The sequence below is a fragment of the Thunnus albacares genome, chromosome 3, assembly GCF_914725855.1.
Source record: "Thunnus albacares chromosome 3, fThuAlb1.1, whole genome shotgun sequence".
NCBI classification, from domain to species: Eukaryota; Metazoa; Chordata; class Actinopteri; order Scombriformes; family Scombridae; genus Thunnus; species Thunnus albacares.
The window spans coordinates 11,656,608-11,670,889 of NC_058108.1; the positions used below are offsets into that span (position 1 = coordinate 11,656,608).

At 40.1% G+C, this 14,282-nt stretch overlaps 1 protein-coding gene across 1 annotated transcript; it reads right to left on the reverse strand.

Annotated features, from left to right (window-relative positions):
• Positions 1-2,955: 2,955 nt before the first annotated feature.
• Positions 2,956-13,664, reverse strand: LOC122976222 (GTPase IMAP family member 9-like). Its single transcript, XM_044344572.1, has 2 exons — positions 12,932-13,664; positions 2,956-3,997 (listed from the first exon to the last, which is right to left on the reverse strand). The coding sequence occupies exons 1-2, from the start codon at positions 12,939-12,941 to the stop codon at positions 3,102-3,104; spliced, it is 906 nt and encodes a 301-aa protein (XP_044200507.1). The 5' UTR covers positions 12,942-13,664; the 3' UTR covers positions 2,956-3,101.
• Between the last annotated feature and the right edge of the window lie 618 nt (positions 13,665-14,282).

Consider the following 14,282-nt stretch of genomic DNA (forward strand, 5'->3'; position numbering starts at 1 on the left):
AGATGACATTTTGATACATTTTGATTCTTGAATGACAAGAAACACATCAAGGGTAGCAATGATAAGAATGATAACTTTATTCATATAGCCAGTTACACAGAGCTTCACAAAAGACATAATAACAAGATTAAAATAAGGAGCAATTTAACAAATGAAATTAAAAAAAGACCAAATGGAGTAAAAGCAAAGAATAAAACAATTTAAGAAAACGCTATTCTAAAATGTGTTTTTAGAAGAGATTTAAGTGAAGATGAAGAGTTGGCTTGTCTGATCTCTGGCAGGTCGTTTTACAGTTGAGTTGCTCTGACTGTACAGCTCTTCTCTGGTTTAGAGCCTTGACTTGTGAAATACTCATAGAGACCATCAGAGGATCTCAGGACTCTCGAATGGGGTTTTAAGTAAGAAATATAGTCAGGAATCAATCCCATACATGTCTAATAGGTGATCATTTAAAGCAACTAATCAGCTATCAGACCTGCTAATTTACATAAACGGTGCACTTTTCCCTGGCGAATGTTTTTTTGGTGACTCATTCAACAAGCTAAGGTGCAGGACAGATGTGTGTTCATGTTTGTAAGTAAGACAAGAAGATGTGGAAGTTGTTTACACAGAGGAGGAGAAAGGAGGGACAACTCAGTCTGACTGTGTGTTCATGTTTATGTAGAGGAAATCTTATTTCTTAATCTTATTCTGATTTGGTGTGTATAAATTATAAGAATGATGAACTCTCTGTAAGGACAAAGTATGTTTGAATGAACTGTACAAGTAAATAGCATTGAACTCAAATGACTGGTCTTAAACAAACTGACGCCCCTGTGTCTAGACAGTAGACGGAATGAACTACAGGGGTGAAATCAGGACAGACGTCAAAGTACATGACCATCTGCATGTTCTGTTTGAATTTGAGGACAGTCATTTCAGTTACCCTGTGTTCAGTCTCTTGATGCCACCTTGGTTAAAAGAGACTGCACCCTATTCAGCCAAATAGCGAGACTCTGTCTCTGTTTGCTGATTGCTGTTGGTTGTTCATATTAATTTGACTTGATACTCTGTAATAAATTCCTTAAATCTGAGATCAAGCTCAGTGTAATTAATGAGTCTGTAATTTATTGTTCCTCACCACAGAGAAAGGTATTTTTGCCACAACAGTTTACAGCTGGTTTAGGTTAGGTGTGGCAGGCTCAATAAAACGATTGATAAATGACACATGACGCATACAATAGGACATTGTAGGAAAATATTTTCAAATGTATTTTTGGCCTGCCCCCTCCAAAGTCAGATGCTCTAATTAATTTCCTGTGGTGAGGGATCAGTCTACAATGTCAACCAATGATGCTACAGCTGGGCATTTTTTTATCATATACAATTTTTTATCATCATTTTTCACTGAACCAGTACTGATTATGGAGCCAGTCTGTGTTCTGGTCAAGGCAACGTGTTGGTACTTTTTCCATTTTTGAAGTTGTGTTTGTTGATAAGTTTGATTTGACTTGTTATGGATTTAGATCTTTCAGTACAAGTATCTCTTTCTCCTCCCTGTCCCTCTCTTTGTCCATCTCCCTGTTTCCTTCTTTATCTCTCTCTTCTCCTCTTTCTTTCTACAGCATTGACTCAATCTCATCATCTCTCTCTCCCCATCTCATGATCCAACGGACAGTATAAAAAACACCACAAACAACGACCAAAAAGGAAATCCACCTAAAAGCTCTAGACCTGAAATTCCAGATATATCCCACCGGCATTGAGATCCACCTCACTAACTTCTTCTGAAATCTCACATAGCTGGTTGGCTGGAGAGTGAAGTATTCTCCCTTGAAGGTGGAATCAATTTTGTCAAAGAGCTCTTTGACCTGATCAGTGTTTCCCATCTCTCTGTTGTTGAACACATGGTACTGGCCGCTGCATTTCTTGAGCATCTTCTGCAGGTTCTTGTCCCCTCTGATGAACTGCTCTATGTTGGTATCTTCCAGTCGGTCTCCGTAAGTGAACAGCAACATGATGTGATCAGCTACTGCAGGGGAAAGCATCGTCATCAGTGTCTTCAGGCCTTTCTGTTCTTGTTCAGTCAATCTTCCGAGCTGGAGGGTGAGGAGGAAGACGCATGGACCCGGTGAGCTCAGCTGTACTGCTTTTTCCAGCAAACACACCAGATGGAGAAAAAAAGAGAGGGAGGAAACATGAACAGTTGAAACATGAAGTTTGCATGGTGCAGATATATTGAGGAACTCCTTTGTCGAGACTGTGAACAATCACGCTCATGAGGCAACACTACAGGAGATGAGTGAAGCTCTACTGTGCAAGAGTCAAGCTCACTAGGATTCATTAAAGCCCAATGATAATCAACAACCAAAGACATTCAGTATATGATGTGGCATTTTAGTAGCAAATGTAGCTGTTAGGCTTAGTGTGCTGAGCTTCTTGAAGGTAATACACCCCTTTGTTTCATCAATATTGATTACTGTAATGTTCTGTTTTGAGGCTTGCTGCACACTTGTACTAAAAGTCTTTAGATGGATCAAATTGCTGCAGCTAGAATCTCAACTAAAGTAATGAAATTTGGCCATATTACACCAACTGTAGCCTTCCTTCACTGGCTTCCTATCCATGTTAGATCAGACTTTAAGGTGCTTCTGATGACTTATAAAATCCTAAAAGGTTGTGCTCCTTCATTCCTATGTGATCTACTTACTGTAAACCTTATATTCCATCCCAAGTTCTCTGCTCTCAAAATGCAGAGCTCCTGTGTGCCCCCAGAGTTAAAAAGAAGTCAACCTATCGAGCCTCTTTCTCTGGAATAATCTCCCTGCTGACATCAGAAAAGACTGACATTGTTAAATCCTTTCAATCTAAACTTAAAACTCATCTTTTTTCCTTAGCTGCTGCTTATTAATTGATTACTTGAGGCCCTGTTACCAAAATCTTTTTGGCTGGTCTGTCAGAAAATATGTGATAGTGAAGATGCTCTAAAGTAAACAGAAAACAAACTGTTGGTAGAGATGATAAAATCTATGAAAAAGCTAAAAATAATTCTTACCACAATGATTCCCTGTATCTATATTTTAATATTGGTTTAAAGCTCATGGCTGATTCATATTGGAAATTCACTGAATAATGCATGCCTTCTTTCTCACTGCAGTTATACCTCCCACTGTAGCTCCTGCTACAACTCCTATTCCAGCTCCTGCTAAAGCTCCCACTGGACCCCCGAACCACCCAATACCTCCTCCAGTAGCAGCTCCAGCAGCACCTCCGGCAGCACCTCCGGCAGCAAATGCCTTAACCAAGGAAATAAATGAGTTGTCTTCCTCTGCATTTGTTCTTGCGTCTTTGTTTGTCATATTTGGATTTTCTTCTTGGAGTTGTTTAATTTTTTCATTTATGGCTTTCTGAGCCTCTTGGAACATTTCAGTGGTGTAGTATCCTCCTCCATTTCTCTGAATCATTCCTTTGATCTTCATCAGTAGCCCAGTGACCTGAGAGGGATCCTCGTGTTTGTTATCAAAAACATGGTATCCTCCATAGCACTGCTTGATGAACTCACGAAGAGCTGCCTTTTCACCAATTATTTCATCTGGGGAGCCTCCTTCCTCCTTCAGCATGTCTCCTTGGGTAAACAAGGCCATAGTGTAATCTGCTGCCTGTTTTCCAAACATCTCCTGAATGAGTTTCACTGTGTCTTCTTCTTCTTTTATGAATCTGTTCAGCTGGAGCACAACCAGGAACACATGAGGACCAGGAGCAGCCATTGAGACACATTTCAAGATCTCTTTCATCACTTCCTCGTTTGTTTTATCGGTGTCAAACAGACCTGGAGTATCAACAACAGCCAGTGTTTGTCCATCAACCTCTGCTGTTTCCTTTTGACAACATGATGTCACTGAGGAAGGAGAAAGCTTAGATTTAAATTCTTTTCTCGCCAAGATGGTGTTTCCTGCTGCACTCTTGCCAACTCCAGTTCTCCCAACGAGCACAATCCTGAGATCCGGTTCCTCTGCCTCTGTTGGAGGATTTCAAATAACATTATTGATGTTGTGAAGCACAAACTTATTACCTCCCAGTTAAAACTTGATTTTTTGCCATTGTACCCCTTGCAGTACAACTCTGAAACAACAGCATTTTAAACCAAGGACACATTGTGACACAAAGCAGCCCTGGGGCCAGATGCATTAATGATGCGTATACACAAAAAAAAACCCCAGCAGCCTCATTTATAACCGTTGCCAGGGCTGGACTGGGAAAATCATTCAGGGCAGGAAATATATCACGAGATATAGCTCCAGTCAGGCCCCTTTTTAAACATGGGGTCTGGGGGTCCAGCTCTAGGAAAATTTTAGTTAAGACTTGATTTCCTGCATTCTGGTGAATTCTAGTGCATGTGAATAACAAACTAATGAGCCAGCAACTGATTAGTACAATGTATTGGTATGAACTTGAAATTAAACCAAAGGTACATATCATTAAGGAGGGAGACGACACAAGAACTAACGTTTAACCAATATTTATTGAATAAAACATAACTAAATAAACAACTAATATACTAACAAAATAGAAAATGAGATGTGGGCATCAGTTCATCAGTGGTGGGTGTAGGGTGTTCAACCTTGTATCTGCAGGCTGCTCTGAAGTAGTGGGCTTCTGTACTACTGTGGCACCAATGCTACTCTCTCCTCCTTCAAAAAGTAAAAAGCACACCTTATCTTTTAATGTACCAATATAATACAGTTAACAACTCTCTCCACCTATTCAAAGAACAGAGCAAGAGCACAATACCCTACGCAGTTTACTGATATACACTAATAGTTACCCATCAAAGGTTAAAATAGCCCTTTAACCAACACAAACATTAAATAATAATACTGTAAGAAATTACAGTAGCCTGAATAGTGTGACAGAATTTAAAATTATGAGCTCAAAGTATGAAGTCACTGACTGAAATTTTCACCAAAACGCATGAATTTTCAAATAATATTGACCACATTAACTAGACTAGATATGCCAATTATGCTTTCAGTTTTTTTTGAAAAAATTAGGAACTACCACTTTTATTATTGATTGTCCAGTTTCTTGGCAGCTTTAACATTGACAGGGGACGATGATGACGCATCAGTAACATTAGCTATGTTAGCTAGGTAGCACGTTTATTTCATCGATGTATAAAGAAAACTAATGGATGTATTAGGAGCTGGATACCGCACTAAAAATGGCGCCCATTCAAGCCTATAGGAATTGCTTGCCTGGTGCATATGCCAAAAAAAGTTTCTAGCTTCCGGGTTTGCTTCTGCATTGTGCAGCCCACTGAATATGTGCAGTAGTGTTTCCCTTGCTGGCCCCGCCCGCGAGTTCCCGCTCGGCCCATAGACTTTACATTGTGATGACGTCACAGATTTTTAAATCGCTTTTCTCGGCTCCAGGAAAGTTTTACAAATATAAAACCTCCATGGATCAAAAATTCATAATAGATGGAGTCATAATTGACGTTGTTTGCAGTTCGAGGCGTCCTGTCAACAGTTTTACAAATGTCTTTTTTACAGTGGTTGTGTATGGGGAAAATGCTTTTTGGGTCGCAGGGGGATTTTTCGCTGTAATACTGCAAGTGGCCACTGGGAAAATTTGGCTGCAAGGCTGAGTGGGGGCACCGTATCCAGCTCTTATTATACATCCATGAGAGAACTGGATACAGGAACAGCACCAGGCTGTAAAGCAAATTTGACATAGCGGCCAAACCCTGTAATTACAACGTCACATGATGCTATAGAGCCCAAAAAGACTTTTTCCCATAAACTTATATTGTGAAAGAGATGTCTGTAAATCAGCAATTAATTTTTTTTTGAGCGTCACAACCCCTGCGAAATGACTTGTTTCACTATCAGAATTTGATCCATTTGGTCCAATCACATTTCAAAAGCCTAGAAGAGCCACACGATTCAATTGTATTATCCCCATTCAAGGTAGCCGGAGGGCTAAACCGGAAGTAGCCAACTCGGTCGGCGAAAGTCACTAGTGCACTTGTTCTATGGGCCCAACAAATGCAGAAGCAATGCAGAAGAAGTTGCACTTTTTTGGCTTCATGCGCCACTGAGCAACTTTCATAGGAATGAATGAGGCCCAGTCTCCAATGCTGTATCCAGTCCCCTTTATATATCCATGATTTATTTACTGACTAACCCGGCGGCTGCGGTCCCATGCATGCAAAAATTTGGTCAGTTTTGCCACATTTAGCGGCATCTCTGCAAGCACCTTTCTTTTCTTCTCTCTTTCCCTCTCTGCTCCACCCTTCCTCTTTTTTCCACTGTCCGTATTGCTGCTAAGCCAGTTAGTGGCACTAAATTCACTTGATGCCAAATGAAATGTGTACCTGCCAACTACAGCGATATTTTTTCAGCGAAGTCACGACCGGCCCCTCTGATTGGCTTACCCTGATATTCTAACCTGGTCTGCCTAAACCTAACCAACCCAACTAACCTAACCTAGCCAATCAGAGGCAGAGTAGGGCGGGTCATAACTTTGCCATCCTGGGAAAAAGGACCAGCACCTGGCTGTCATGGTGCGCAGGGCAGTGTTGCGTTCAGGATCAAAAAAAAAAAAAAATCTGCGGTCTGCCAGCCATTTAGCAGGCCAGGCCACTGGGAAAAGTCCTGGTACTCCTGATTGCCAGTCCGAGCCTGTGTGCGTACGCACAAAATGGTGCTTGAAAGAGGCATATGTCACTTCCCACGAAACAAGTTGGGATTTATAAAAACAAACTTGACGAGAGAATGTGCACACCAGTAAGGAAACTGTATGAACTATACAAACATTTTGGAGGGGAAGATGGTGACCCAAATGGCGTGGTGAAGTAATTCCAGAATGTATAATGATTCCTCTCACACACATTTCATTTCACTTAATATCAAACATTAAATATAGATCCACTTTATCATAAACATTCAGGCCAGCAGTATTACATGTGATTGTGCTAGTGAGCTATAACTATTCCATAAGCACTGTGAGGGAGCTGGAAAGCATCCCCCTCACTAAGGTGAAAAACAACAACACACATGCACATTGACTAATACAGAAGTTCTTTTTTTTTCTCGTTGTGCTTTATTTTGGGAACCCCTACTAATCTCTCTCTCTTTGAGGTCTACTTCCGGGGGGCGTGTTTTCATGGAGTGCACACATAGGAATGCAGCCACAGGACTCCAGCAGGTGTCAATTACCTTGTTAGGCTGTACCAAGTGGCCAGGAGAGAGAGGGGAGTGGGTAGAGGGGTTTTTGTTAAGTTTGGCTTTTCTTTCGGTATTTCTTCAGTTTTTTATGCATTTTATTTAATCTGTGTTAGGCAAAGAGCTGTGTGTATCTTGTGTATGTAAATATCAGAAAGGTTAAATTGTAATATTTATTCAGGTGGGGGAAGCAGGGTAGTGTGTCGGGGGGGGGGTTCTGCTGCTTCTGCCATCCACTGCCACCTGCTGCACCAGCCAGACTGCTTTTTGTCCACCATTCTGCTACATATATGTAAGAGCTATTGGACTTCTTTTTAAATTGCCTATGGTCACAAGTAAAAAAAACTCTGAAACCAATCCTTGTGTGACTGATGCTGTTTTTTTCTCCATTACGCTTACACCTCAATCCTACTGGCCTTCATCCTAGTTGTAAGGGTTCACCACCATCTAAACCTTACAAGCACCTTCCAATTTTAAAAGATACGAGACAACACAAATCTTTTACAATTACATTTGTAATTTCTTATTTTTATTTATTATTGAACACATTCCCAACCCCCAGAATAAAACGTTTGCATTGTATGTTCCTGCAAACCACAGAAACGTTGAATATCTACATTTCAACGTGTGTAATACATAGCATAGCATAACATTTCAACAAAACATTTTTATTTAAACATTATTCAACTGATAATTGCCAATATTGACATGTAGACATTCAATGTATCTGTGGTTTGCAGTTCGTACAATGCCAACATTTTGTTCTGGTGATTGGGTTTAGAGTGCAGAGGAGAGGGTCAGACTGTACTCACACTCAATCATGGTCAGCTGTGAAGTAGCACAGTGCTGCTGAAATGCCAAGATGATGCCAGGATGTGACAAGTAGCAGGATTCTGGAAGTCTGGTTTGCCTTTCCCCAATTAACCCTGAATATACTGATTCCTTTGTACCTCAACCACTCTAATTAGGGCCAGAGTACCGAATGGTGCGAAGGCCCTCTTGTAATTGAAGGAATTATTCTTGTTCTCTATTATTATTGTTCTTCTAAAAGAAATGCTTTTTTGAGGGGCTAAACGTGCTTGAAAACTTACTAAACTTTGCACATATGTCAGAAGTCCTGAAAAATGTAATATTTTATGGGTCTTGGACATGGGTGTGGCAAAATGGCTTGAGGGCGTCCCCTAGAAAATTTCAAATCTGAAGCCCCTCCTTCAAAATTGATATACATGAACCTAATTTGGTAGGGACATGTATCATGGCCAGACGCACAAAAAAATCCCCTTGGAGCCAGCCCCTAAATCCAAAAGGAAGTCGGCCAATTTGAATTCAATTGACGATTTTTGCGCATTTTTTGCCATTTCCAGGCGTTGTATTTTAACAAACTCCTCCTAGAGATTTAACCTGACCTACTTCAATCTAATCTAATTAATGTTCTGTGTTCTTCTACACATCCAATAGGTCAACTGTTACACACACAGTCCAGGTTCATACAGTGAAAGTGTTTGGAGTAAAGCAGCTAAGCTCCATTAGGTCAAGCAGCGCAGCAAAACTAATAACCGTACGTCTTTTAATTCACATGAAAAACGGACGAACAAAATAATGCATTTCTTTATCCTGTTATCAAACAAGTTGAACACAGGAGGCAGCAATGCAGTGCATATGCCTAGTTTGCAGGAAAATAAAGGACATCAGTTGAGTAGGTGGGTCTTCAATGTGGACCAGGACACATTGCATTTACACTGCTAAATGAATGTGGCCACATGCGGCCCAGACCACCTCCAAATGTGGTCTGAGTGATCGAATCTCAATGCGTCTTGGGTGTGTTCACATCTGTACTTAGAGCTGTCCACTTGTTAATGCCAGGTGTAAACAGGGCCAGTGTCATCTTTTTGTGATGAAAAGTTATCAAGTTTTCATTGAATTCATTTGACGAGGAAGTTGTTGTAACTCGAAATCCAATCCAATGTTCCAGATTTCTCGTGGTTGATGAGGGTCCTCACCTGAACACATCTATGGGTACGTCTCAAGTCTCCTATTTTATGGCTCCTCGCTCCTCGCTCCTTGCCTGAACCAGAAGTTGTTCCTGATGCGCCATTTTGACGAGCGTCCCAAGTGTCTTATTTTGCTCGGAGGAGCGAGGAGCGAGGAGGAATCTCTGAGGAGCGAGGAGCAAGGAAACATGAGAGCAGACTTCTCGGAAGTCTTTCACCGGCCGACACGCCCCCTTATTGGATATCAGTTATTAACTGAACGCTGCAGCTGATCAGACTGATCTGATACATCACTGCAGTTTCATACCGAAGTGGAGACAGATTACAGATTAAATTTAAGTGTATCATTCCCAAGTTTTATGTTTATTTATATATTCATCATATAGTTAAAAATCTGTTAATTGTCGGTCTGATCAACAAAAGCACCATAAACAACTTTCTTCATTTATTAGAAAGATTTTTTCTCATGATATTATTTCCTCCATTAAACTGTTTCTTGCTGACAGACAGACTCTTCCTGACTTTAACTTTATCCATAATAACAGTTAAACACATTTATATTTTACATCATTTATCATCATTTCCATTCAGTCACATGAGAGGCTGAAAATTCCTGAGTGTGGGGTTTGATATGAGTTACATCATTTCCATTTGCCCTGAAACATTTAGCCAAATACATATTTTCCAGTGTTCAGAGGACACCCTGATTATATTCTGGGTTATTGAATGATGAATTCACTATCAAGGTTATCAAAAAATACAGATGAAAATGATCAATAAATAGTATAAACGCATTCTGCGAGTAGAAATGGTTTCTACAGCTGTTAAAGCCGACTGACAGCTGATCCAGCTGTGATCAGCTGTCGCCGTCATCAGGAACGGACGTCGCTTCACATGATGCTTCAGAGGAAAGCACGTCTCATGTCTCTTAAAACAAATTTCCTCGTTTCCTCTCTCCTCGCTTGGTTTCCTTGCGTCTCTCCTTGCATCCACGGTGGGAGGGACTAAGACGCAAGGAAAAGACGCAAGTGAGGGAAACATGGATGCAATTTAAGAGACTTGGTATGCATTCTATGTGTCAATTGAGTCATAGTCATAGCGCCACCTACTGACAACAGGAAGTTCCAAGTGTTGTGCTTTTACAACCTCTGCTCAGCAGGTTGAAGTGATCCACGTCAAATTTGGTCAGAAAAGCCTTTAGACCTTGATGATGGTACACTGTGAAGATTGTGAGTTTTCATTGAACGCCAGTGCCATTGCGACTCGGTGAATTTCGATGTTTTTGCCATTTCAAAACAAACTGTTGTAACTCCACTCCACATCGCCAAATCTTTTCCAATTTTCACATTTGATAAGAGTCCTGGTCTGAAGACACATACAGGCCCATTTTGAATCAAAGTAGTAGCGCCACCTACTGGCAAAGGGAAGTTATATGCCCCATACTTTTACTAACTGCTCCTTGCAGATTAACCAGATCCACCTAAAATTTGGTTAGCCAAGTTGGAAGACATTGGTGATGCTAAATAGTGAAGCTTTTGAGTTTTCATCAAAAGCTGCTGTGGGAGGGGCTAGGGATGCTTAAAAACTCAAAAACTCAAGCAATGTCAGGGTGATGTGTTGAGGTGGAGATGAAATATAAGGTGAGAGATCTTTTAATAAAACATTGTTTTGGTTGACAACCAACTGCACAGATTGTGTGATTCATTTTAACATTCTTTTAAAGTACACAGTAATTGACTTTTCATTTTGCTGTTAATATTCTTTTTTTATCCTTAGCTGCAACACAGCTTGTAAAGTCTGTTTAGATATGAGAGCTACAAACTAATCATTGATTAAATTTCTGGGATATCACTGCTGATAATGGTTTACAGGTCCATGTGATGAATTACAATTTACAATTTACAGTTTCATTTAGCAGACGCTTTTATCCAAAGTGACATACATCTGAGAGCTGATACAACACAAGCAGGGATCTAGTCAGGAGAGAACAACACGAGTAAGTGCTATAAAACTAAGTTTGAGTCCGACGTAGGTGCCAACAGGCGGTGCACAGAGGCAATGAATTAATGATATGGATGCTATAAAGAGATGCACAGCCATTCTTCCACAACAACTGAGATTTATGACACAGAACCATGTGTATGCACATTTCTGGCTTTGTGCATACACACAGTTTTTGTCATGAATCTACACAGAGTATTATTCATCTGGCCTCTTTTTCCTGTCAAGTTTGTTTTTTCATACATCCCAACTTTTTCATGGGAAGTGACGTGTGTATCATTCAAGCCCCGTATTGCGCATACGCAACAGCTTTAAATGAGGCCCTGAGCCCCTGAAGTTTGACCCAGAGCAGCCCAACACATACAACACAGAAATAATAGACCATCCATGGGAGAGGTTTTATGATACAATACTTTTTGCCACAATAGAAAGTGCATTTCAATGTTTAGCACAAGCAACTGTGCAAAACAGGTTTAACAACATTTAATCTTAACAAAAATTGTAGCGTGTAGTTACTAAAGTTACCAGTCTTGTATCTTAATTACCTAATACATTTCCTGGGTGTGGAAGTGCACGCAAATGCACTTGCTGCCAAACGAAACGTGTAACTGCCAACTACTGTCTATCTCTCTCCCCCGTCTCTCTCTCTCTCTGTGTCTCGCAATTCAATTCAAATAGCTTTATTGGAGTGACATAACAAAATGCAGTATTGCCAAAGCAAAGGTACTTTTTTTTTCTTTTTAAACATGAACAAACAAAAGCAACAAAAATCAACTCCACCCCTTAACCCTATAATGTGGGGGGGGGGGGATTCATCATGTTACTAAAGTTACCAGTCTTGTATCTTAATTAAAATAGAAAGGTTTTGGACATTATCACATGTTAATTTAAGTCAGTGTAAGCTACAAAACAAGGCCATAAACTTAGCATACCTGTAGATCTGAGCCACTGTATGAAACAGTTTTGTCAAAATGGAGGTTGTGGGGTCAAATGTGCCAGTAATGTTGGGGTAAGTTGAATCAATGGCTCAATTTACCCCCAAAAAATTATTTTCTGATATTCTAGAGACTAGAGACGCTGTTCATGTTTGATCCCTGTTACAAGTGCTACAATGTTGATGAGTGAATACCTTGTTGACTGAGTGAATTGTTGACTAATGTTAAGTTTAAGTCACACACACACATGCTGTACATACAGATGGGTGGCAAATTAAAGGAAAAGAAGCCAACCACCATGTGCCACCAGAACAGCATCAATACACTTTGGCATTGATTCTACAGTCTCTGAACTCTACTGGAGGGATGAACATTCCCTCATTTGGTGTTTTGATGATTGTTTGGAGAGAACTGTCGAACACGTTGGTCTAAAATCTCTCATAGGTGTTCAGCTGGGTTGAGATCTGGTGACTGTGATGGTCATAGCATATGATTCACATCATTTAATACTCATCAAACCATTCAGTGACCCCTCATGCCCTATGGATGGGGGTACTGTCATCCTAGAAGAGACCACTCCCATCAGGAAAGAAATGTTTCATCATAGGATAAAGGTGATGACTCAGAACAACTTTGTATTGTATAGCAGTGACCCATCCCTCTAAGGGGACCAGTGGACCCAAACCATGCCAGCATTTTACTTGTGTAAACAAAAGATGTGTTGTTTCTCTGCCGACTGATATTTGAAGAAAATTATGCCAGGTCTTTCCATGAGTAGTAGAGTTATAATTGTACTTACTGCTGGCCATATTTGTCCTTTACAGGCAGTTGATCTTGTGAAGTCTTGTCACTGTTGGATGTCTCGCTGTTGAATAGATTAATTTTCATCTCATCTCCAGATTATAATCTACTCCTAGTCTCCTCCCCTTTCGTGTTTTATGGAAACTTGGTTAACCCCTACAACGCCTTTAGCTTTTTAAAGTCCCAGGTTATAAGGTGCACAAGCGAGACAGAAGTAAATGGAAGGGTGGGGTTTTGATTTATGTACAAACTGATATTGATGAAAACACCCTGGAGTGTGCTGGGGTCAACATTACACTATCCCCTGTAATGTCATTTGTTGTATCTGCAGTTTATCGACCACCTACAGCAACAAATGTTTTCTTTGATATGAGATGTATTTTACAAATAGAAATTTTAAAAAGGGTGGAGGAGTTGCCTTATACATCAACAAAAAGTATAAAAGTAAATCTATTAAAAGCATGTCACAAGTCATGGAATGTACCACGGTGGAAATGGAAATAGAGAAATCAAAAACATACTAATAAGTTGTGTATACAGAAGTTAAGGATCATGTATTGATACATTCAGGGATAAGCTGTCTGGGATGTATGAGAACATAAATAATAATAAAATGCTTTTTGTTTGTGGGGACTTCAATATTGATTTGTTCAACCCACTCGAACACAATACCACTACAGAATTCATCAATTCAATGTACAGTATGAGCCTACACCCTCCAATTACATGCCCAACCAGAATAACAACACACTGTGTATTTGTTAATACATTTCCTGGGTGTGGAAGTGCACGCAAATGCACTTGCTGCCAAACGAAACGTGTAACTGCCAACTACTGTCTATCTCTCTCCCCCGTCTCTCTCTCTCTCTGTGTCTCGCAATTCAATTCAAATAGCTTTATTGGAGTGACATAACAAAATGCAGTATTGCCAAAGCAAAGGTACTTTTTTTTTCTTTTTAAACATGAACAAACAAAAGCAACAAAAATCAACTCCACCCCTTAACCCTATAATGTGGGGGGGGGGGATTCATCATGTTACTAAAGTTACCAGTCTTGTATCTTAATTAAAATAGAAAGGTTTTGGACATTATCACATGTTAATTTAAGTCAGTGTAAGCTACAAAACAAGGCCATAAACTTAGCATACCTGTAGATCTGAGCCACTGTATGAAACAGTTTTGTCAAAATGGAGGTTGTGGGGTCAAATGTGCCAGTAATGTTGGGGTAAGTTGAATCAATGGCTCAATTTACCCCCCAAAAATTATTTTCTGATATTCTAGAGACTAGAGACGCTGTTCATGTTTGATCCCTGTTACAAGTGCTACAATGTTGATGAGTGAATACCTTGT